We start from the raw sequence: 23295 nt of genomic DNA, 5'->3' as shown, positions 1-23295 counted from the left end.
GTAGAATACCTATATAAAAGTATTTTTTCAAAAAAATTTTCAAATATAACTTGTATTTGTGTGACTTCAGATAATTCTAAAAGGAGACCTCAAAATCACAGAAATTGTCAAGAGAAAATTCATAAAAAACATTTTGAAAAGAAAATACAAAGCCTTCAGCTGTTCTTCTGCTAAGCAACACTAGTAAAATTAATACGGTACTTTGCTCTGTTCCAGTGGCCATTCAATGCTATCAGCCTTGAGAAAGTAGGAAAACTTTCAGTTTATAGTCCTGGAAAACTTTCTGTACTCCCTTCCAAAAATATTTCAAGAATTAAAATTTCTAAATGTAAGCCCTGGCTGGTATAGCTCAGTGGATTGAGCACAGGCCTGTGAACCAAAGGACCGCGGTTGATTCCCAGTCAGGGCACATGCCTGGGCTGCAGGCCAGTTCCCAGCAGGGGACTCACGAGAGGCAACCATACATTGATATTTCTCTCCCTCTCTCCTTCCCCTCCCCTCTAAAGATAAATAAAAAAAAAACAAAAATAAAAATTTCTAAACGTTGACATATCTAAGTGTCAAAATCTAGTTCATATAACAAAAAACCTTAGAAAAGATGCTTCACAACCAAAATATAAAATTACTTTAACAATTTTAGTATAATGCAATATACTAATTTTTCACTAACTTGTTTAATTATATATATAATTTTGTTATGAGTGTTTACCTGTACATAAGAGAAAGGGCACTTATTTCCACCTGCCCAACCCATTCCTGTATTAAAGGAAAAAGAAAAGCACATAAGTGTCTCATACTTTTTACAATATGCCTCTTACCCAGCAATTTTCCACCAGTGTGCCGCAGCAGGCACACTGCTGTGCCACTAGAACTTTTAAAACATGCAATACCTACTTAGTCAGGGACACTGACCTCTTTTCCCTTAGATCAGGGGTATCAAACTCATTTTCACCAGGGGCCACATCAGCCTCATGGTTGCCTTCAAAGGGCCGAGCATAATTTTAGGGCTGTATAAATGTAACTACTCCTTAACAGTTAAGCAACAGCTTGGCACTGCTGCCCAGGAGAAACACGGTGCCAGCCAGATACACAAGGTAGAGGGCAGGATTCTGCCTGCAGGCCTTGTGTTTGCCACCTGTGCCTTCGATTGTCATATTAAAAACATGACAACAGCCAACAGAACAGCAGCCATCCAGTGTGAGTCAGAATTGTACCCTTTTTTGTCAGACCTGCAAGAAATACATTTTTTGGTGTGCATGTGTCCAATGAAATGAAAAAGGTTGAAAATCGCTGCTCTAAATATTATCTTGATATGTATCTTTACACAACATACCTAATTGGCCAGAAAGCTCAATATTAGTAGTATTATACATATTATAAAAACATTTATATAAAACAGGCTATAAAATAAACTAAAAAGCAGCCCAAATCTGTTGGAAAAATCCGTAGTAACAGGGTAGAATGTCAGGTCCTACTGGTGTAGCATGGCCAGAAGTGGTATCCCTAAATTGAGAACTCGTTGAATGCAGGGGCTCTATTCTCCAATCTAGCACCCAGGACAGAGATGGGATGCTGAATAGAAGCAGAATGCAGGAATCAGAAAGGTTAAAAACAATTTAAAAAAAAACAGATCTCTTATCTTCAAAGTGACTGAAGGTACAAAAAGAACACTTTCCCAGCTGTCATTGTAAAATGAGGAAGATTCTACCATACAATCCTAAATGAGTATTTAAGTCTTTTAGAAGAAAACGGCCAGCAATATAAAAATTTTAAAATAGCCCTGGCTGGTGTAGCTCAGTGGATTGAGCACAGGCTACGAACCAAAGGGTCACGGTTCAACTCCCAGTCAGGGCACATGCTTGGGTTGCGGGCCCAATCCCCAGTGGGGGCCACGTGAGAGGCCACCACATGTTGATGTTTCTCTCCCTCTCTTTCTCCTTCCTTTCCCCTCTAAAAGAAAAAAAAAGAAAATATTTTAAAAAATTTAAGTATATCCATATACTCTGACACAGTAATTCAACTTCTATAAATCTACACAAATGTTTCATACGTCCACAAACAGATAAACAAGGATGTTCACTGTAGCTATTTGTAATACTTTAAAAAAACTTTTTAAAGCCTTAAGATTCCACTAACAGATGAAGAATTAAATAACTTATACATTTCATCCGTATGTATGGAATGTGCAACCATTAAGAATGAAGTATACCCATATGAACTGACTCAGGGAAAAAAATCAGACTAGTACAAAAATACAGTAATAGTAAAATAATCCTATTATATATATATATACATATATATATATAACCAGCAAAATGTATGTGTAATACGTATGTGTACATCCCTAGAAAGAGGACTGGAAAAATACATCCTAAAATGACAGTGGAGACAGAAAATTGAAGATAAGGGAAAATGAAGGATTTTTCACTCTTCATTCTATATTAAATCTTTTTACCTTAATGTATTCTAGCTCTGGCTGTGGCTCAGTGGATTGAGTGCTGGCCTCAGAACCAAGGCGTCACCAGTTCGATTCCCAGTCAGGGCACACGTGTGGGCTGCAGGCCAGGTCCCCAGTGTAGGACGTGCAAGAGGCAACCACACAAGGATGTTTCTCTCTGTCCCTTTCTCCCTCCCTTCCCCTCTCTAAAAATAAATAAAATCTCTGAAAGAATGTATCCTATACTACTTGTAAAATTAGTAAAGACTTAATAACAACAGTCACTAAAAATAATGAGCTACAGTAAATGAATGTGGCACTTTTTTTTTTTGGAAAGACATTTGAGATAAGAAAAAGATGTTAAACAATGATCTCAGACAAGAGAAATCTTTCCCCCAGACTTTTCATTTTCATAGTTTTTAAAAGTCGGCTCTGATTTTCAAAATGAAATGGGCAGCCCTTATTAACAGATTTCCTAAAATAGGCCTCTGCCTAACAATCGTGGCTTTTCATGAACTGCTACAAGCGACGCCGCCGTTGTAAATGAACTCCCTCACTGAAACCAGTCTGCTTAGATCACAAACTCTTATGTACAATGGGTTACATCACCTTAAAAAATAAAAAATTACTCCACTGGTGTCAACAAAAATACTACCTCTCAAATAATGTACCACTTTATACGTATTTAACCTTCAGAATAAATTCTGCTGTAGCCTGGTTAAATTAATAATGGCTATCACAACATCTTCTTGTCTTCTCTAACCAGTCAGTTTTTATATTATAAAAACAATGTTGTATTATTGTCTTTTACTTTAAGGTTATAATTTTAGTTACTCAGCACTTTTTATGATATTTGATATACTTCTTTATTGCAGGTAAGAGTAAAACATTTCTGTAAAATATGTTTTAACTAATAAACTATAGTCTATCAAAAACACATATTTACATGTTTTTAGTCATCAAAAGCAAATTTCTGTTCCTCGAAAGAAAATGAGACAAGACACAAATTGGAAGAAAATATTTATAAAATATATATCCAATACAGAAACTTGTATCTAGTTTCTGTACTGAATTAGTTTATAACAAGCTCTTATAATCCAATAAAACCAACAACACAACAAAAAATGAGCAAAATCCATGAACAGACATTTTAGCAATGGAGATATGTGGGTGGCAAATAACACATGAAAAGGAGCAACTTGGTAAGAAAAATGCAAGTTAAAATCACAACGAAACAGCACTGCACAACCACTAACGCTTAAGCTACAATTGAAAAGGCTGACAATACTTAGTGTTGATGAAACTATAGAGCAACTGGAACTATCATATACTGCTAACGGAAAAGAAAAATGGCACAGCCACTTCAGAAAATAGCTGGGCAGTTTCTCATTCAGATAAACATATATTTGCCATAGGGCCCACCAATCCCATACTAGAGGGAAAAAACACATCCACATAAACACTTACAAGCAAATGTTCTTAGCAGATTTAATTATAACAACCCAAAACTGGGGAGAACCTAAATAGCCATCAACTGGTACATGGATACACAAATTGTGGTATATAAATATAATGAATGACTACTCAGCAACAAAAAGGAACTATTGTGAACACATGCTAAAACACACAACATGGATGAATCTCAAGGTGCTTCCTTTATGTGAGGTGAAGGAAAACAGACATAAAAGGCTATAAACTACAGGGCGAGCAGAAGTAAGGCCTGCTTGAGTTGTGGTTGGTAGGGTAATGATATGGGTGTAATAATTTATAGCTTTAATTTGAACATTTCACCTAAAATGTCACAGTGTGCTTGTGTATGAGAGTTATGTTACAGAATTACTTGTTTATGATGCTGTAATAAAGGAGCATTATTTCTGCCCGACCCTGTACATTATTTCGTTTCCATGAGTTCAGTGAAGACCAAACTTAGAAGTGAGATCAGTGGTTGCCAAGGAGGCAGGAGAAGCAACTAAGTGCAAAAGGGTATCAGGAACCTTTTGGAGTGATGGGGATGTTTGTGCTGCTGGCTACACAGAGTTTACACTTGTCAAAACTCATCAAGTTACACACTTGAAACTGGTGAATTTTATTGTATGTCAATTTGACCTCTTAAAACTGACAAAAAATATATTCTTGCAAAAAATCTGAGAAATTTTCAAAATGCCCCACTGGTATTTTAAGTAAAAAGATAATGATGCTTTCTCTGAAAACTCGATGAAGCAATGAAGTTTACCCATCAACTGTATTTTTTTTTTCATTTCATACATCCCATATATGGAGGAGAAAGAGAGACAAATTCAGACATAAATATGTGTTGTTAGTAACAAAGAAGAAACTACTCAGAAAGTATCTAAAACACCTGGAGAAGTCTGATCAGACTGTATAGGGGGTGTCCTAAGAATTAAAAACCTGGCCACCCAGAACCCTGGGAAGGAGGCACCTGTCCTATGCTCTAAGCAACTTTCCTTCCTTCCTCTCCCAAACTCCCAAACCAGCCTCAACTCAGTTCTCACTACCTCAGTTCTTCCCTGCACCCTTCCCTCCATTCCCATTATGCCTATCCTTTTTCAGACCCTGACAGCCCAACAGCCTGAACTGCTGTACAAAGATTACTGTAAAATAACATTGTCCGACTTTTTCCTGAATAAAAAAAGTCTGTCATGGAAGTAAAAATCACCAGTACTACACACATGATTTAATAACAAACTCTTAATTAGGTTTCAATTGTCTTAAGTGAAAGAATTTTGATGTCTGTATCCCTCCTTTCTCGATGGTTTCTGGCATCCAAGTCATGACAGACACTAAAATATGATTCATTTCATGATTCGTGGCTCTACAAATCTGATTGCAGTATCTACCAAAAGGGCATATCAATTAAAAAAGAAAACCACTGCCCTGGCTGGCGTAGCTCAGTGGATTGAGCTTGGGCTGTGAATATCAAAGGGGATGCCGGTTCGATTCCCGGTCAGGGCACATGCCTGGGTTGCAAGCCAGGTCCCCAGTGGGGGCCACGTGAGACGCAACCACACACTGAGATGGAGAGATGTTTCTCTCCCTCTCTTTCTCCCTCCCCCTTCCCCTCTCTCTAAAAGTAAATAATTTTTTTTAAAAAAGTTTCCAGAAAAAAAGAAAATCACCAGTAACATTACCACCTAGAGATAAAAACTTTGAACATTCTGGTGTTTATTTTTCCCATCTATTACATACAATACCATATGGGTTTAGCATTTATTCAGTACACTCAAACTGATCATCAATTAGGCATCCCAAATTAAAAGATAGTAAGATAGGAAATCCAAAAGCAATAAAGTATACACTCCTTGCCTTCAATGAGGCATACAAACTAGGAAGAAAATTACGAACTTTAGGAAAATGAGTTTGTGACCATGGCATGTAGACAAAACTCAGTACCCAGAGATCACTAAAATAAGTGATCTGTGGTCTGGAGTGTGTTCAGAGAAAAGGCCTTCAGAGGGCAGTCACCTCCCAAATTGGAGTAATATTACACTTATTCCTTATTCCTTTTATGCTGCATTAACATGCCCTTATAACAAAGATAACAAAGATAACAAAGATGAAGACACCAGGACACTATTCTTAGGCAACATCCAACCAGTGCATAGTACAAAGCTCCAAGTATCTCACAATTAAATGCTGCATAAAATGTGCACCCAAGAAACGTTTATAAGGAAACAGGATAACTCACCATAACCCTTCCACACACTGTAATATTTAAAATAGATATATTAAAATATTACTACATACCTGTGGATTTTCCAAACGTTTTAAATACTCTTCAAATGACCCTTCAATAAACTGAAAAGAAAAACAAAATCTATTAGGAATACATCAAAACAGTTAACCTCTCCACTGTGAATTACAAAGTTCCTATGCAAACCTTAGATACATCAGAACATAAAAAATATAATCCCAAATAACCTAATTATGAAAAAATTCACAAATCATTAAGTATCATGAACATACAAAAGGATTTAAGAAGATTCCCGGGCAGGATGTGGGCAGGCACATCATGTGGAAACATGAGAACACCGTCTGGGCAGACGGGAGTGACCTGGTCAGCAGGAACAGGGAAACTTCATGGGGAAAGCACACTGAGTGAGAACTCAGACTGGACTCCTGTTACTAAGGAGCCTGGAGCACAGGCAAGACTTTCAGAGGAAGAGGAGGCAATTCAAGGTCACGGCAGGTGATATTGTGAACAGAGAAATTATGTGATAAAAGCAGCACTTTAGGGGTAATCTTAATTACTAACTGATTACTTATCAAGCAGTAATCTTGATTACTAATGTGTAGAAGAGAATAAACAGAAGCAAATAAATTAGCTAAGAAATACTAGTTTACTAACACAGATATGAATATTCATTGTTCTTTATTCTTTAAGTCAATTATACTAAAAGCATGAGAATGCTAAAGATGTTTCGAGGAATCAACCAGATTTTTCTAATACAGCTTGCTTCGCTATCACCTCAACATAAAAATAAGTTTGAATAAGCTATGTGATAACATTTATTTTTCTAATTATAATTACACTAATTGAGAAAGCTCTAAAACACCATCTGAAACACCAAATTCAATTTTATTTAAATTACAATCCCAATCAATTTAGCAAAGCAATACACTCAAAAACATTAAAGTGCTCTACCCAGTTTATAAAAATCTTTTAAATAGATTGTTTGAAAGATTGGGATTCTTTTACAAATTGTATACTGTCAAATTCCAAAAACTATTTTAAGTTTCAATACATGCGCTTGTAATAAAATAGCTACATATTTTAAATATTCCACCAATCAGAGGCTACTATTCTGTATTAGGTGATTATTTACAGACTTAAAAAAAAAAAAAACACTACAGAACCATTTAAAGTTGGAAGAGACCCAAGCAGTGTTCTGCAGCCTGCATCCAATACAAGGTTCTCCTGGCTATTCAGAAGGCATCCACCTAGGCCCTGACTGAATATTCTCAGTCACAAGAACACCCCCTCTTCCCATGACAGCCTTTTACGATTCTGGCCAACAGAAATTAAAGGTACTCATTATGAGGCAAGTGGAATTTATCCCTTTGAAAGTTGAAACTTTCAACCTCTGATCATACCTGGTAAGGCTACAAGGGTTAAATAAATATATGCAAAGCATTTAGAATAAATAATGCCAGGCACATAGTAAGTACTCAACCAGTGTTAACAATTTCTGTGACTGTCAACAGTTTTTCCCCCTGGGGCCAATAGTAATGACTAACTCATTTGTTATTTCTCCAGATATTTAAAGACTACTCCATTTCCCTGGCTGGTGTGGCTCAGTGGATTGAGCGCTGGCCTGCAAACCAAAGGGTCATGGGTTCAATTCCCTGTCAGGGCACATGCCTAGGTCAGGGGCCAGGTCCCCAGTAGGGGTTATGCAAGAGGCAACCATACTGATGTTTCTCTTCCTCTCTCCTTCCCTCCCCCCTCTAAAATAAATAAACAAACAAACAGGACCACTCCATTACACCCCCTCTTCTCCACCACAGCCTAACACTCTATTTAGTTTCCTCATTACGAGTTTTCTTTTTTTAAGACAAGCTTTCAGATGATACCCAGAAAAATGTCACTAATTATAATATTTTGCTTCAATATAGAGACACTAAGCTAAGAGCACATCCAAACTAAGAACCATTCACCTATGAAGTCTTAGAATGGAGTTATTTGCAAAATGTCAATGTTCTTTCAGCAGTCAACAGAAGAAAATACCATTGAAAGTTGTCAGATGACATTATTCTGGATAAATCCTATATGGCTTTCAATGTAAAGTGAAAATAGATCACTGTCATATTTCATAGTCTACTACATATTACTGAGAAAATTCCAGTAAGGTGTTCTACAACATTTTATTAATTATTAATCATTAGTTATATAACTACAGTGTTCTGATATGTGATTCACAATGAACCCTGAAAATTAAAAATCTATAAATGCCTTCTGCTAAAATAAAAGGGTATGATTTTTTTAAAAAGATTTTATTTATTTATTTACCTTTAGAGGGGAAGGAGAGGGAGAGAAACATCAATGTATGGTTGCCTTTTGTGTGTCCCCTACTGGGAGTTGGCCTGCAGGGAACTGGCCTGCAACCCAGGTATGTGCCCTGACTGGGAATCGAACCGCGATACTCGGGTTCGCAGGCCTGTGCTCAATCCACTGAGCTACACCAGCCAGGGCCAGTATGATTTTTTTTTTTAAATTCACAGGGTTTTGCCCTGGCACCAGCCTATGAAGCAAAGGGTCACCAGTTCGATCCCCAGCCGGGGCACACGCCTGGGTTGCAGGCCAGGTCCCTAGTTGGGTACACATTAAGAGGCAACCGCACATTGATGTTTCTCTCCCACTCTTTCCCCTTCCTGTCTCCTCTCTCTAAAAACAAGTAAGTAAATTATTTTTTAAAAAAATAAATAAATTCACAGGGTGTTATAAATCACAGAAAACTATTAACCACAACATACAATTCCCTACTTCAGCCAAAGCTCACTCTTAATATGCAAGGATTCTGCCTAAGCCACCTCTCCATCCTTCGCAGTTCAGTGTCTTATCTGTCATAGAAGCTTTCTAAATGTCTGAATGAGTGAGTATCATGAAATGGTATAAAAACTATCACATGAGCCCTGGCTGGTGTAGCTCAGTGGATTGAGCACGGTCTGTGAACTAAGTGGTTGCCAGTTCGATTCCCAGTCAGGGCACATGCCTGGCTTGTGGGCCAGGTCCCCAGTGGGGCCACGTGAGAGGCAACCATACATTGATGTTTCTCTCCCTCTTTCTCTCTCCATTCCTTCTCTCTAAAAATAAATAAATAAAATCCTTAAAAAATTATTTAAAAAACACTACCACATGAATATAATTGGATTTAAATTCAATAAAGCAATTCTTTGTTAAGAGGCGGATTTTCGTGACCTGCATTAGGAGCTGCCCTATAAAACCCCTACTGGACCACTTTTAAAGGGTGAGCTGTAAATGCAAGTCAAGACACCATTACATGTTTAAAATTACAAATTACCGCTTCAAATTTCTCTCTGTTCTCTCGAAGATAGTGAATACAGGCCATTCTGACTTCAACATGGCGAGACTGAGAGTGTAAAACCTAAAAGAAAAAGCAACACACAATTAAGCATTTTGTTAACAAAAGATTTAAGTCGCAGCCTAGTACCTTCTTTCACAGCCAAAATCACCTTACAAACAATAGACACATCATGTGTCTTTCTACAATTTCTCCATCCTTCTTCATTGCCACCTCTTCCTCTAACCACAAAGACGACGTGACATATACAAACAGCAGCACTTCTTAAACCAGGTGTCATTCTACAGAGAGCTTACTATCATTTCTTCTTTAGGTGACTGAAACCACGCCTTTGAGAAAAATCTCTGTAAACTTAAGACATTTTCCTCTCTTGGCCAGCCCAATGATCTAATTTTGCTCTTCACATAACAGGACTAATGGAATCCCAGCTATACAGTGCTTAGCTTGCTCATCGTATGCATTTTGAATTATTTGCCTTATGTAGAGATTTAAGTCCACGATGGTTTTAGAAAAATTAAGGCACTCACTCTTAAATCCTTAGTTGGTGGGCTTATATGACTCCTGAAAGAACATCAACATGAGCAGTGTACACAAGATGCAACATGTTGCTGTGGACTGTCATCCCAATAGCCTGAAACTTGCTCTTACGCCCAAAATATTAAATAAGCAACACTACAAGGATGAACCATATGCTCTCACTTTGTAGCCTCTCTGTTCTTTAACTATCTAATTCAACAAAAGGATAACTTTATTGGCCCCTTTTATCTTACTAAAATTTCAAAGCTTTGATTTCAAACAAACAATTATCAAATTCTTAAGAACCCTTTGGCTAGCCTCCAATACTTGGACTTTCACACTTAAAAGGAGATTAAAATTATTTTCTTCTGCCCTGGCTGGCATATATAGCTCAGTGGACTGAGTGCGGCCTGCGGCTAAGCAAAGTGTCGCTGGTTCAATTCCCAGTCAGGGCACATGCCTAGGTTGTGGGCCAGCACCCCAGTGGAGGGTGCATGCCAGGCAACCGCGCATTGATGTTTCTGTCCCTCTCTTTCTGCTTCCCTTCCCCTCTGTCTAAAAACAAATAAATAAAATCTTTTTTAAAATTATTTTCTATTGCTAGTTGTCTCAAATAAAGGTTTTCCTGGTACCCTATTAGGTCGAAGTGGAGGGGGGGATGACCCCTGACATTTAAAATAACCACATCTCAAACTACTATGAAGGCCACTTGAAAATTTAATTATAAAGTAATTCTGCAAGTTACAGCTCCAAATACACCTAGGGGAGGAGGGGTTGATATCCAAAATACATAAATTCATAAAATATAATAAAAAAATAAACAATCCAATCAAAAATTGGGCAGAGGACATGAAAAGACATTTATTTCTCCAAAGAAGACATACAAATGACCAACAGACAGACATCAAAAAGATGCTCGACATCACTAATCGTCAGGGAGATGCACAGCAAAACCACAGTGCCATACCACCTTATACCAGTCAGAATGGCCATTATCAAAAAGTCAACAAATAGCCCTGACCAGTGTGTGGTTCAGTTGGCTGGTTGTCCTCTTGTAAATCGAAAAGGTCACAGGGTTCAATTCCCAGTCCGGGCACATGCCTCGGTTGCAGGATCGATGGGGGCACGTGCAAGAGTCAACCGTTCAATATTTCTCTCTCACACTGATGTTTCTCTCCCTCTCTTTCTCCTTCCCTTCCCCTTTCTCTTAAATCAATATACTTATCCTCAGGTGAGGATTAAAAAAAAAAGATGAACAAAGTTGGTGAGGGTATGTTGGTTAAAAGGGGCAGAAAAGAGAACCCTGGGGCACTGTTGATGGGAGTGCAGCCACTGTGGAGAACAGTAAGGAAATTCCTCAAAAAAACTAAAAATCCAATTACCATACAACCCAGAACTTCCACTGCTGAGTACTTGTCCAAAGAGAATAAAAACACTAATTCAAAAAGATATGCACACCCCCATATTCACTGTAGTACTATTTACAATAGCCAAGATATAGAAACAACCTAGATGCTCATAAATAGACAAAGATGTCATGTGTATACACAATGCAATATTATGCAGCAACTAAAAAGAATGGAATCTTGACACACACAACAACACGACTGGGCCTACAGAGAATTATGCTAAGTAAAATAAGTCAGACAAAGACAAATACCATACAGTTCCACTCACTTATATGTGGAATAAAAACTAACAAACGAAACAAAATAAACTCACAGAAACAGAGACCAAAGGGATGGTTTTAAGAAGGGAGGGAGATGGGGGACTGGATGACAGGGTGATGGGGTACAGTCAGTAATATTGTGGTAAGTTTACATGGTGACAGATGATTCCTAGAATTAGCAGGGTGATCAATGTATATTGATCAATGTATACCTGTAAGGTATACAAACACTGAATCACTATCTTGTACACCTGAAACTAATACATCTCGCATAATACTGTATACCAACTATATTTTAAAAAGTAGTTAACAGCTCCAGTTGAGAGATGCTCCCCTTACGTTCACAATGAGCAGGAAAAGCAAGGCTCAGCTGCACACTGCACATGTCTCTCTGGATAGAGAGCAAGGCTCATTTACACCCACAGAACCAGAGGCACAACTGCCTGGGCAGCTAGTAGGTCCCTTCACACTGAAATATATTGAAGATGTACTGTCTGAGGTGAAGTTAGGAACGACTTTGTTTTCAGTACAACCAGCTGATTTTCAGCTGAACTGAGTGCTTAGCTATTAAAGAGCATCCTTACATATCGTAACCTTCCAGCACTGGAAGAAGTGTCCATATATAAAAATAACAACACAACTTTTTTGCCAATTTAACAAATGACAGTTAATGATACTTCACAGAAGCTACGTTAGACAGCATTATGCATCAAGGTATTATTAGTTTGAGTAAACTGAAATGTCATTTGATAGGGCTTCCCAACAGTTAGCAAACTGAAGCCAGTCTTAATGTGATTTACCTAGCAACAGACATAAGTGAATGGTTTCTTTTGCACCAAAAACAATCGCAGGCATACTGTTTTTCCTCCTTTTAACAAAGAATCTGAACCTGTCACTCAGAAGCAAAACTCTCAGCACTTTCCATAAAGTGCTGGGTGCTGGTGGTTTACACACTTAAGCACTGTGAGAGAAGCACCATTACTTAACAAATATTTAACAGGTATAATATTATACAAGTTCAAGGACACTCAGGAAGAATTCATATGGCAAATATCTGTGCAAATTATTACATACATGAAAATAAGCTAGAAATTACAAACTTTCCCATCTTCACTTGAGACAAGATGGTGATCGACACAGGGGAGGCTGAGACACACTGCCTTAGCAAGTCCTCTAAGAGCACCCTATTTTTAGCTCCATGGCCACAACACTGATTCAGGTCAGGCCTTCTGCAAGCCCAAGTCCCAAAGTGTAAAAGGGGAAGAGTCTATCTAAATCCCATAATTTGGAGGGGGAAACTACTCCTAGTTCAAGTCTCTACACCACTTCCTCCATTTAGATTACATACTCTGACTCTTTTACAAATTATTTTGATAGTACTGAAGAAAATGTTGGCAAAAATTAAATTCTTTGCATATATTTTTAAAAGGCAGCCTGAGGATGGTGTTACTTCCCTTGTCCCTACCCCCACACACATACTTTGCCTTTGGCCATGAAGACTGCATACTTAGCCCAAGTCTACTGAAGAACTAACCTTTCCCCCAAAATTCATGGTATTAAGCTTCCTAAGTATACTACAAGTCAGAGTCACGTGAACGAAAGGGATAGCCCCCTTTGCCTAACCTAACACATTTTACTGTATGTGGTAATGGGATTTATCTGCAGTTAGCAATGAATTCTTAGTACAATTAGCTCCTGCCCTTTTCTACTTAAAAACAGAGATCCTACTTCAATAATAGAAAAGCTTCTGCATAATCAAGTTCACCAATTATCTATGGCAGATAATAGATAATTACTATCTATTATTTGAGTGTAGACAAATGAAACACACTTTTCCGCTTCAAAATAAACCATCTCTGGATAATCCAACTCCAGATAAACACTGTATTTCCCATATTTCTATTGGTTTCTACCTTCTTCCTGACCTAACTCTTGCTGGAGCTAACAGTATACATAATTCACTTCCACCTCTTCCCTCTGCTTCTAGAGGTGCTGAGGAGTTCAGGGAGACCGAGGAAGAAGGACAAATGAAGATGTGGAAACCGCACAGATGGGACAGACTGTTCACCTGCCACTAGTGAAGACTAGGGTGGGTGGGTGTGAACATGTCCCAAAGCAACACTGGAACACCCTACATTTCTTAAAATGAGAGAATGAACTGAAAAAGGCAGGGCTTGCTTTGGGAAGCTTTCAGTATGTTTGAATGGCAAATGCCTGCAACATAATGCAAAGGTGTGTACTAGTTTAATCAACTTCTTGTTGTAAAAAAAGATTGCTTGCTACTGATGAGAAGAGGGCTTTTGGAAAACAAACAGCTGTCTATGACTGAAAAAATGAGAACAGACTGGTCTATAGATATTAAATAAAACATTTATTTACAAACAGAAATTTAGGAAGCGATTTAGCATTTGAAAAGGTGAGGAAAAACAGAAACATAAAACTCCAAGGTGGGGATGAGTGACTCTTAAGCCAAAGGAGAGCAAACTGTGAAAAGGTATGAACTACACACCAGGGAAGTAACATGAAACTTTTATCCATTTTAGCAGCTATTTTCAATATAGGATAGATTTTGGTGACTGCATGCCTACACAGTGTTATATATAACACGGGGTAAGCTATTATTAATTTTTTTAAATCATTAACAGTTTCCTAAGCAGCTGTGTTATAATGTGATTCTGACCATTAACGGGAAAATTCGGCCAAGAAGGGCCTAAGGAAACCCTAGTTTTATCCTTCCTACTCCCAACGCCCAACGCCCAACGCCAGACTTTTTTTTAAAAGTGAATTATTATTAATATAACTACACTGCCTTGCAAAGCAAAATAAAATGCGAAATCTACTCTACAATTTTAAAAAACATTCTATATTTGTAAAAGGCTGGCTTTCCCTAACTGCACATTTTCCCCTCGATTCAAGTGGACAACGGCGGACTTGACTAACCCACATTCCAAAGTCCAGCAGCAGAAAAAATAAGGTTCTACGAGTCAAGTCTGGTGCACCACCTCCCTCTAGTAAACACTTGGTTTACTGGCGTGAACGCTGTGCTTATAAAACGAAGAGAAGGTGAATGCGGAACAGAATGGAAAAATATCATTTCTCCAATTCCCCAGCAATCAATCAAACAGTGCACGCCCTCGGCAGGCCTCACTCGTTGTCCTCAACTCTCATTACCCTCACCAGGAGGGACGACACCCAGTAAATTTACGGGTTTTTAAGTTTCGATTTACAGCTTCCAGACCCAGGGCAGCGTCCCATTCCGGCGTTACAATGGGCGGCTGTGACGACAGCGGGGCCACGCGCAGCCCGGGACGTGGGCTTCCCAGGCAGCTGCAGGCCACCCATTTCCCACCCAGCCCCACCGCCCGGTCCTCCGTCCCCCACCCCATTACCTGCTCTGCCACCGCCCGGAACAGGCACGACCCGTCCTTGGCGACCAATTTCCGATACAACCCCAGTTTCCGCAGATAAGCATCCATGGGAGTCGCGTCCTCGCGGGGCCCTGCACGGCCCTGGTCCCCGCCGTCGGGGGCGCCGACGGCCGCCTCCATGTTGCCGGTCCCGCTGCAGGCCAGGCGCGACGCAGGCTAGCCCCACATGGCCGCGCCGCCGGCTACTCTACGCCCCGGCCTAGGGCGGGCGGCGGTTCTGACCCGGGCTCCGTGGGCGGCAGGAGGCGACGGCGGCCCGAGGCAGCGGTCCGCGCTCTCCGCGCGCATAGGGGAGCCCTGCCTAATGCATGCTGTGCGCACGCGGCCTCCCTCCGAGGGACCGCGCGCCCAAGAGAACCTGGGGCGGGAGGGGATAAAAACCCGGGAGTGAGAAGTCACTTCCCGGGGACCTCACTGCCCCACTCGAGACCCGGACCGGGGGTCGCCTTCCCTACAAGTTTCCTGGTCCCGACTGCAGCAAAGCGAGGAAACCCCGCCCCCTGAGCGCGAGGCCGGCTCTACTGATGCGAGGCCTGCGCGTTCCGCTCTCCCTACACCGTGGAGCGGAGGAAGCCGAAAGAAAAAGACGCGGCCTTTCGTCTCCCCACCTCCAAGGAGGGCGCCGGAGGGGCGGGGAGAGGGTGGGGAGTCTGGCTGGAAGGCGGCACCCTCGCAGCCCAGAATTTGTTTTCGCTTTCGGCCTGACAGCGGAGAGGATGCCGGGAAATGTAGTTTTAACAGCGGCAGGAAGTCGGCAGGCGACCGGCGGGAACGCGCGTCCGGCCTACCAGGGGCAGGCGCTTTGGAGACGCCCGGACTACAAATCCCTACAGCGCGGGCGCCGCCTGAACCGGCTACGCGCTTCCCGGGCTCCGCGTCTTCGAACAGGCCGAGGGTCCCCGTGAACCTACGCGCGGCGATTTGCGCGCGCCGCGCCGCTCCCCCGGCCGCCCACTACGCCGCGGGGCCGCGGGAAGTGCGCGCGCCCTGCGTGTGTGGAGTTGCCAGGGACACGGCGGCGGCTGGGTCGACCCTTTGTGTATTCCCGAACGGAGGGCGCACCTGTCTGCTCCCCTCCCCCCCTTCCCCGGCCTCTTCTGGCGTTTCCATGGAGGTGGCTTTAACGGCTTAAGCAGAAAATAGAGCTAATTGGCGAGGGCTGCAGGAACTGGCACGGTGCTGGCCAACACAGACTTCCATAAATCAACCGTGAACTGCTGACTCCTATTAGAAGTACAGCTCGCGCACCGTGGCAAGGTGATGGCTATGCCACAGACAATTTTGTTCACCCTGCCACTCTAGCTGGGTAGACCAGCACAAAGAGACATCACTGGCCAGAGAATGTTGGAATGTTTTTTCTTTTAAAAAAAATTCATGTTGCAGTTGCTTGGTAATATGCTGGATTTGCCGTGGCTTCCAGCAGTGCTTGAGGCTTCCAGCTCAACTTCCCACCCTCTGAAGCTGAATGATATGTTGAGAACCCAACATGTTTTTGTGACTCCATAATTTTATTTTGCCAAAATGCAACAGCAGCTGATGTCCTAATTAAGTACATGGCCCAGTCTTGAGGCTAAGGTGGAGTTGGGGGAGAAGGAAAAAGTGGGATGTCGTTGTGCGGTTTAGACATGTAATCAAAGAAATTTGGATGGGGATAAGGTAGGTCAGAGGGTAAGTCCCACCAAATTACTGAAAACTATAAATTAGCTTTGAGTACTTTCAGTGCAAGCAATTGGTGATGTATTCACCTTGGAGATTCTCAATTTTATTAATGTTTTTAAAGGTTCTATTTCCAATTGTGCTGTTTTTAGAGAATACAAAAGTTATTGTTAACCTAGATTTTTTTGTCCCAATATTAAATTTTGTCATGTTGCAGAGAAATAAATGTTATGGAATCACGTAGGAAAATCTAGTTTCAGGTCAAACCTGTTGCTTCCCTTCAAAAATATTTACATTATATATACTACTCATTCCACTCAAAAAGAATTGCTGGGAAAAGAATTACAGATATTTGCCACTACTTACAACAGGATTTGCCTTTTTGTTGTTTTTAAGTGTGGCTTGCCTTTTAAACCCACAGAAGAATTTAAAGTAATATCTAAACTGTAAAGCTTAAATACTGAATTCCTCAAATGTGTAGATCCTATAAGCAAGGGATATTCATTTTATAAGCAAGGTTTTCTGATAATGACAAGAAAACCATCCTTTCCTAACATTATTTTAATATTTCTTCAATAAAAATTTCTGAAGCTAATCTCATTCAGTATGTATTTATGGGAAACACACTGTATATGCCATGTGAATATTGCAAAGCTGAATATCTTGAGGATATATGAGAAACATTTCCAGGGGCTTCACATTTGAAAATTTATGAACCTTTATCTTGTAATTGAAAAATTCATAAAACATTGCTTTTTTAAAAGTCATTCAAATAAAAAGGTTACTTTTATATGCACAATAACTTCATTTTGGATGGCTGATAATGTTTCAAACATTTCCTATTTTAAGGCTTATTTATATTTGAATCTTATTTAAATATACTTCCATATTTTTATAAAGTAATATCACCATCTTTTGAAGGCCCCAAATATGTTTAAATATTTTGACAGAAAAGGAAACCAAATACATCCTTAATTCTACAATGTCTTTATTTTCCATTGTAAAAATTCACTGACAATAGTATAATCAAAATAAGAATGGACATAATTATTTCAATAAGTATTCTAGTAAAGAACCTGACATTAGAGTCTACTTTTAATATTTTTAAATGAATTGTTAAATACTAAGAAAACAAAGGTCTTTATCAGATCTTATCAAAATTCTACGTTATCTTGTAAAAAGGTGGTTTGTTATGTATTAGAAGAACAACACATTTCCGTTTTTTTTATACACCTGATATCTTGGCAAAATTACTCACTGTCCTTGCCCTGCTGAATGAATGCACAAGAGCCTCACTCTAAACTGGCTGCTTCTGCTTCCAAAATTAGAAGTAAAACACCTGTTGTATCTGACCCTGGGCCTGTTTAAGGAAATCCTTTAGGTATTTTGAGACTTAATCCAAGACAGACCCTCTGTATGCCAAATCCCCAAATATAGCTTGTTGTTCGGGCAAACTTAAAGGATCCTATATCTTTAAACTGGACCAAAATTTATAGAAACTCACTGACTTTCAAAGGATCTTTACTTGTTAGTATTAACTTTTGAAACTGTTCAAGAAACTGCATCTGAAATGAAATGTTCACTTTGAGGAAGCCATTTCTGACCCGCAAAAGTGAAGAACTCCTTAAACAGAGAAATTGCAATCACATAAAAGTGGAAAAACTCAATGCTCCTGAGAATCTAATGAAATTAATCAAACTCATCTTATGCAAATAGGTTAACTAACTTTGTTTCCCCTTGTCCACAATACCTCAAGCCTGTTTGCTCGGACAAACTAGAACTAATAATCATACAGGATGGAATTTTTTAACCTTTATTGTGTTTTTTCCATTACCTAGAATATTTTCATTTTAAAAATGATAGGGCCCTGGCTGGTGTGGCTAAGTGGATTGAGCACCAGCCTGCAAACCAAAGGGTCACTGGTTTGATTCCCAGTCAGAGCACATTCCTGGGTTGTGGGCTAGGTCCCCAGCAGGGGGTGCTCAAGAGGCAACCACCCATTGATGTTTCTGTCCCTCTCTTTCTCCCTCCCTTCCCCTCTCTAAATGTAAATAAATAAAATCTTTTAAAAAATAAAAATAAATGGTAGGTTTTCTGGAGCCCTCCTCACTCCGGGTAAAAGCTTACATAATGTGGTAACCAGCCACCTAGTATTCACACTCTTCTATAATTGCCCCCACCCAGGTGGTTCTGCATGGCCAGTAGAATACAGTAGGGCAAAAGTGATAGTGTGTCACTTTTGAGATTAAGATATAGAAGACACTTTTGACCCTTTGGTTGCTCTTTCACACTCTCTCTGCCCTGGGTAGGTGACTCTGGTGGAAGCTAGTTGGTATAGGTCCTAAGCAGAATTTCAGAGAGATTCTCTTGGTAGGGAACTAGAGTCTTCTGCCAACAGCCATGTGAGAGCTTGGAAGCGAATCCTCCAACTCAGTCCAACTTTCAGATGGCCACTGCCCTGGCTGCACCTTGCCTGCACCCTCACAACAAACCTGGGGCCAGAACCATCCAGCTAAGCTCAGATTCTGAATTCTGAGATTCGGAGATTCTTGACCTCAGAATGAAGATAGGAGATAGGAGATGTGTGAGATAGGAGCTGTTCGTTATATTATGCACCTAAATTTTGGAATAATTTGTTATACAGCAATCAATAAGTAATACAGATATAATACTCGGTTTTCTCTTTACTAGATAAAACATATTTTTAATATATTTTCAATATATTTACTAGGCATAAAATATAGTCCAATAATTTATGAAAATAATCAGTAATATAATATCCTTAGTGGTTTTTATTAGTTCTCTAGTGAACTCACCAGTTAAATGGAACTTTTTAATATAAAATCCTTTTCAAAAATGGAGTAAACTAAGAATGTCTGAATTTTATTGCTTTCTATAAAAATTCAAGTAATCAAAGCCTACAACACCAAATTGACCCTTGCATAGTTTCACTATTGATGCTAGAACTGAGACTTTGCACATCATTTTCCCAGACTCCTTCGCCATCTGGCTATTGAATACTGCCACTAGGAAGCACTGAAGTGAGCTTAGGTGGGAGGAAGAGAGAAGAGACATCTCCCCTGATTTGTGCTGTTCCTGACCCTGTTGGTCCAGCTTTCAGCATCCCCAGCTTCACCTCCCCCTCAGAGGTAAGGCAGGCAGCATGCCCTTGTAGGTGGTGCTGACCCCCAGCTCCAAAGGACAGAAGTCCCATTGTTTTCCTTTTTGTTTCCCCAGACCTCGATGTAGCTATTATTTCTGCTGTTGGCTCTGGGTTACCCCAGTGCTCCACTCGTGTTTTCTCAGTCCTGTAGCTCTTGAGTCACCAAGTCTCTACATGAAATCTCCCTGGTCAAAATTCCTAGTGTCTTCGTTCCTCCCTGCCTCTCTCTCCCTCCCTCCTTCTCTCTTTCTTTCATTCTTTCTTCTCTTTTTGTTCTATGTTTACCCCTGGCTGGACTCCGGTTAATACTAGACTTCGCCCGGCTAGCTGTAACATGCAGGAATATTTACCTTTTCCTCCATGAAGATACAGAAAGTACTGAATCTACTCAAGATTCATTTGCTGCAGTTCACATTTCAACTCTACATCTGTTCCTGGAGAGGAGCTTGAAAAGATTGGTAGTGCTGTATTGACTACTTGCAATCAGAAAATGTTTCAGCAGCTCTATTTGTGATGTCAAAACAGAAAAGAAAGCCAAATACTTGTTACATCAGTCAAGGTTTGCTTCCCTGATATGGGAAATACTGATTTGAGTTATCACCCAAGAGAGTTTTGCTTTTTTTTTTTCTTTTTCTTTTAACTGAAACTACAAGTCATCTAGAACTAAAGGACTAATTTTATACCAATAAAGAAACAGAAAGGATAGAAGTCTTCACTAAAAAACAACAGAAAGCTAGATTCATTAAATCAGGCATCACTTAATGTTGAAATTTGAATTTAAAGTCAACACTGGGAAAGGAGATTCTGGTGAAAGCTTAAGCCCTCAGAAACCTTTTGTTTGAAATACCTTCCTGTGGTTTAGCTCCCATGCAAAAGACAGTTAATCTGCAGATGGGCACACATTCACAAATGAGCGGTTCAGTGTTGCAAATAAACACATTCACAGCCAATCAAGTCCTTTCTTCAAATAGGCAGATTTGCACATATGGACCCCCAAGTGACAGGAACACACACATGCATACCTTTCTGATGTTTTTGAAGGATATCTTAGAGGGACTTTTTTTTCCTTTTTCCGGTAACCAGTAATGCTAAGAATTGTATATGCGTTCACTTCTGTGAGATTTTCCAATAGCTCAGTTGAATTCTTTTTTTCTGGTTACTGAAATGAAAAAGAAAATCAGACAAGTAGATGCATTTTAGTTCTTAGAAAACACTGTTTATTACCATCTTAATTTTTAATAGCCCAAAAAGAAATTCAAATACATTTAAGTCATCAAGAGCCACACCAGAAAATAGGAGAATTCTCTATTTAGAGGCCTGAAAATTAAGTGCAAAACCACAATTGCCCGGCTTCCACCCTGCCCTCTTCCACGTTCTCTCAGTTAAAAAAAAAGAGTTTCCTTCTAGAGGAAGCTAGAGGGCAAAATTGAAGAGAATCTCAGAGAGCAGAAAAATTTACCCCTAAATACACACTAAGAAAAAGCCTAAACTGAACAATCCCCAGGAAGTGGTATGTGGGCCACTGTTTGCCCATGAGGATTTTTCTTATCTCTTTCCTACTTAAGACATGGAGTGGGCAGAATGTTCCAATCCAGAGCTTTCACTGTTGTAACCTAGGAACAATAATTTGAGGTTTCTAACTAGGTAAGTGTCACCGTGGAGACAAAAAGAAATCTCTCTGCGATATGGCTCTGCCTGGAGGTTAACTCTAAAAAAAGATCAGGGGCTCTGAGCACATGCAGATCAACTGCCCGGAGAATGGACTTTTAAATGCCCAGCTACAATATATTGTTGGTTGGTCTACGAAGTGATGTGATTGATCTCTATGGGGAACCGTTTGCAAATAAGTATCAGAATTACAATTACACATACTCTTTGACCCAGCAGGTCCTCTTCTGGGAATTTGTCCTTCAGACATACAGAATGTACCCTGATTTGTATAGCATGTACATATATGCTAAATAATGCATAGATACGGTTATTCTTTGGCACATTGCTTGTAATATCAAAGGCCTGGAAACAACCTAAATTTCTATTAATAGGGCAATGGTGAAAAAGTATGGAATACTATGCAGCCACATTGATATTGGAATGATAGAAAAATATATACTTAAAGCAAAACAGCAAGTACAGTAACAAGCAAATTGTATAGCATGCTATTATTTATGTAAAAGGAAGGGATCATATTTATTTGTTCGTGCACAACATATCTTGTATGGATTCATTAGAAGTGTCGACCATGCCTGCCTCGTAAGGAGTAGAGCTGGGTAACTGGGATACAGGGATGAAAGGGAGTTCTTTCCATTTTTTAGTAGCTTTTGAATTTTGAACCATGTAAATGTACTATTTGAAAAAATTAATAAAAGTAAATCAAAATTAAAAAATGTATACAGGTGAACAAGCTGTTCACAGACTGGCAAAAGTCTCACTGGTTCTATCCACATTTAGAGATGTCTTATCATCTCTGTCTCTCATCTTATTACAAAAAGATTGTCTAACGTCAAGAAGTTTGTTATGAATAATGTATCAAAATAGCAATAGCAGACCTGGCTGGTGTAGCTCAGTGGATTGAGCAAGGGCCTGCAAACCCAAGGATCACAGCTCGATTCCCAGTCAGGGCACATGCCTGGGTTGCGGGCCAGTTCTCAGCAGGGAATGCACGAGAGGCAACCACACATTGATATTTCTCTCCCTCTCTTCTTCCCTTTCCCTTTAAGATAAATAAATAATAATTAGAAAAAATAGCAATAGCTAGGTGAACATATGTCATGTGCCAGGCAATATATTCAGCTCTTCACATATGTTCTCCTTTTTAATGATCACAGCTCCATGAGACAGCTACTATTCTTATCTCACCGACACTGGAGGGCACTCATGTAACTAATACAGATGGGATCCGCACCCCCGTCTCACTGCCTCAGAAACCTGTGTTCCGTCACTCTGACATACTGTTGGCCTTTTCTTCTCTCCATATACTTAAATTCTTCAAAGACCTTTGGCTGTACATCAGCTTACTAAAATGGGGTAAGTGGGAAACAATGTTTAGGCATTATTTGGCAACTGGTTATCTCATTTGATCAGGAAAAAAAAGTTGTTTCGGAATAGAAGCCAAATACATTGTCTGCATTCTTGCATGCCAATGCAGTGTAATCTTAAAGCCATCTGGTCAAAATCATAAATCATAAAATATAATTTGTGATTGAATAGGAACCTTTGACAAGAGTAGAATTAACCATCAACCCCCACCCCACCCTCCTAAATAAATAAATAAGCACATAACCACTCTTCCTTCCTGGCTTGGTATTAAGAGTCAGATGTGAAAACATTAGTTAGCTTTGGGCCTTCTGCATATTTAAAATTTCTTA

The 23295-nt window shown here is 39.8% G+C and overlaps 1 protein-coding gene across 1 annotated transcript in view; it reads right to left on the bottom strand.

The window, feature by feature from the left end:
• OTUD4 (OTU deubiquitinase 4) overlaps positions 1-15797 on the bottom strand; it is a 46795-nt gene extending 30998 nt beyond the window's left edge. The window contains exons 1-4 of the mRNA XM_037058459.1: positions 15073-15797; positions 9478-9561; positions 6203-6253; positions 710-756 (exon numbers count right to left, since the gene is read on the bottom strand). Of these exons, the coding sequence (XP_036914354.1) occupies positions 710-756; positions 6203-6253; positions 9478-9561; positions 15073-15231 (341 nt within the window). The 5' untranslated portion in view covers positions 15232-15797. The remainder of the gene's footprint in view (positions 1-709; positions 757-6202; positions 6254-9477; positions 9562-15072) is intronic.
• Positions 15798-23295: the final 7498 nt, after the last annotated feature.

This window comes from Sturnira hondurensis, unplaced genomic scaffold, assembly GCF_014824575.4.
Source record: "Sturnira hondurensis isolate 20B ecotype Veracruz unplaced genomic scaffold, ASM1482457v3 Scaffold0010128, whole genome shotgun sequence".
Classification (NCBI taxonomy): domain Eukaryota; kingdom Metazoa; phylum Chordata; class Mammalia; order Chiroptera; family Phyllostomidae; genus Sturnira; species Sturnira hondurensis.
The sequence above is the reverse complement of the archived record's forward strand: the minus strand, read 5'-3'. Positions and strand labels throughout refer to the sequence as shown.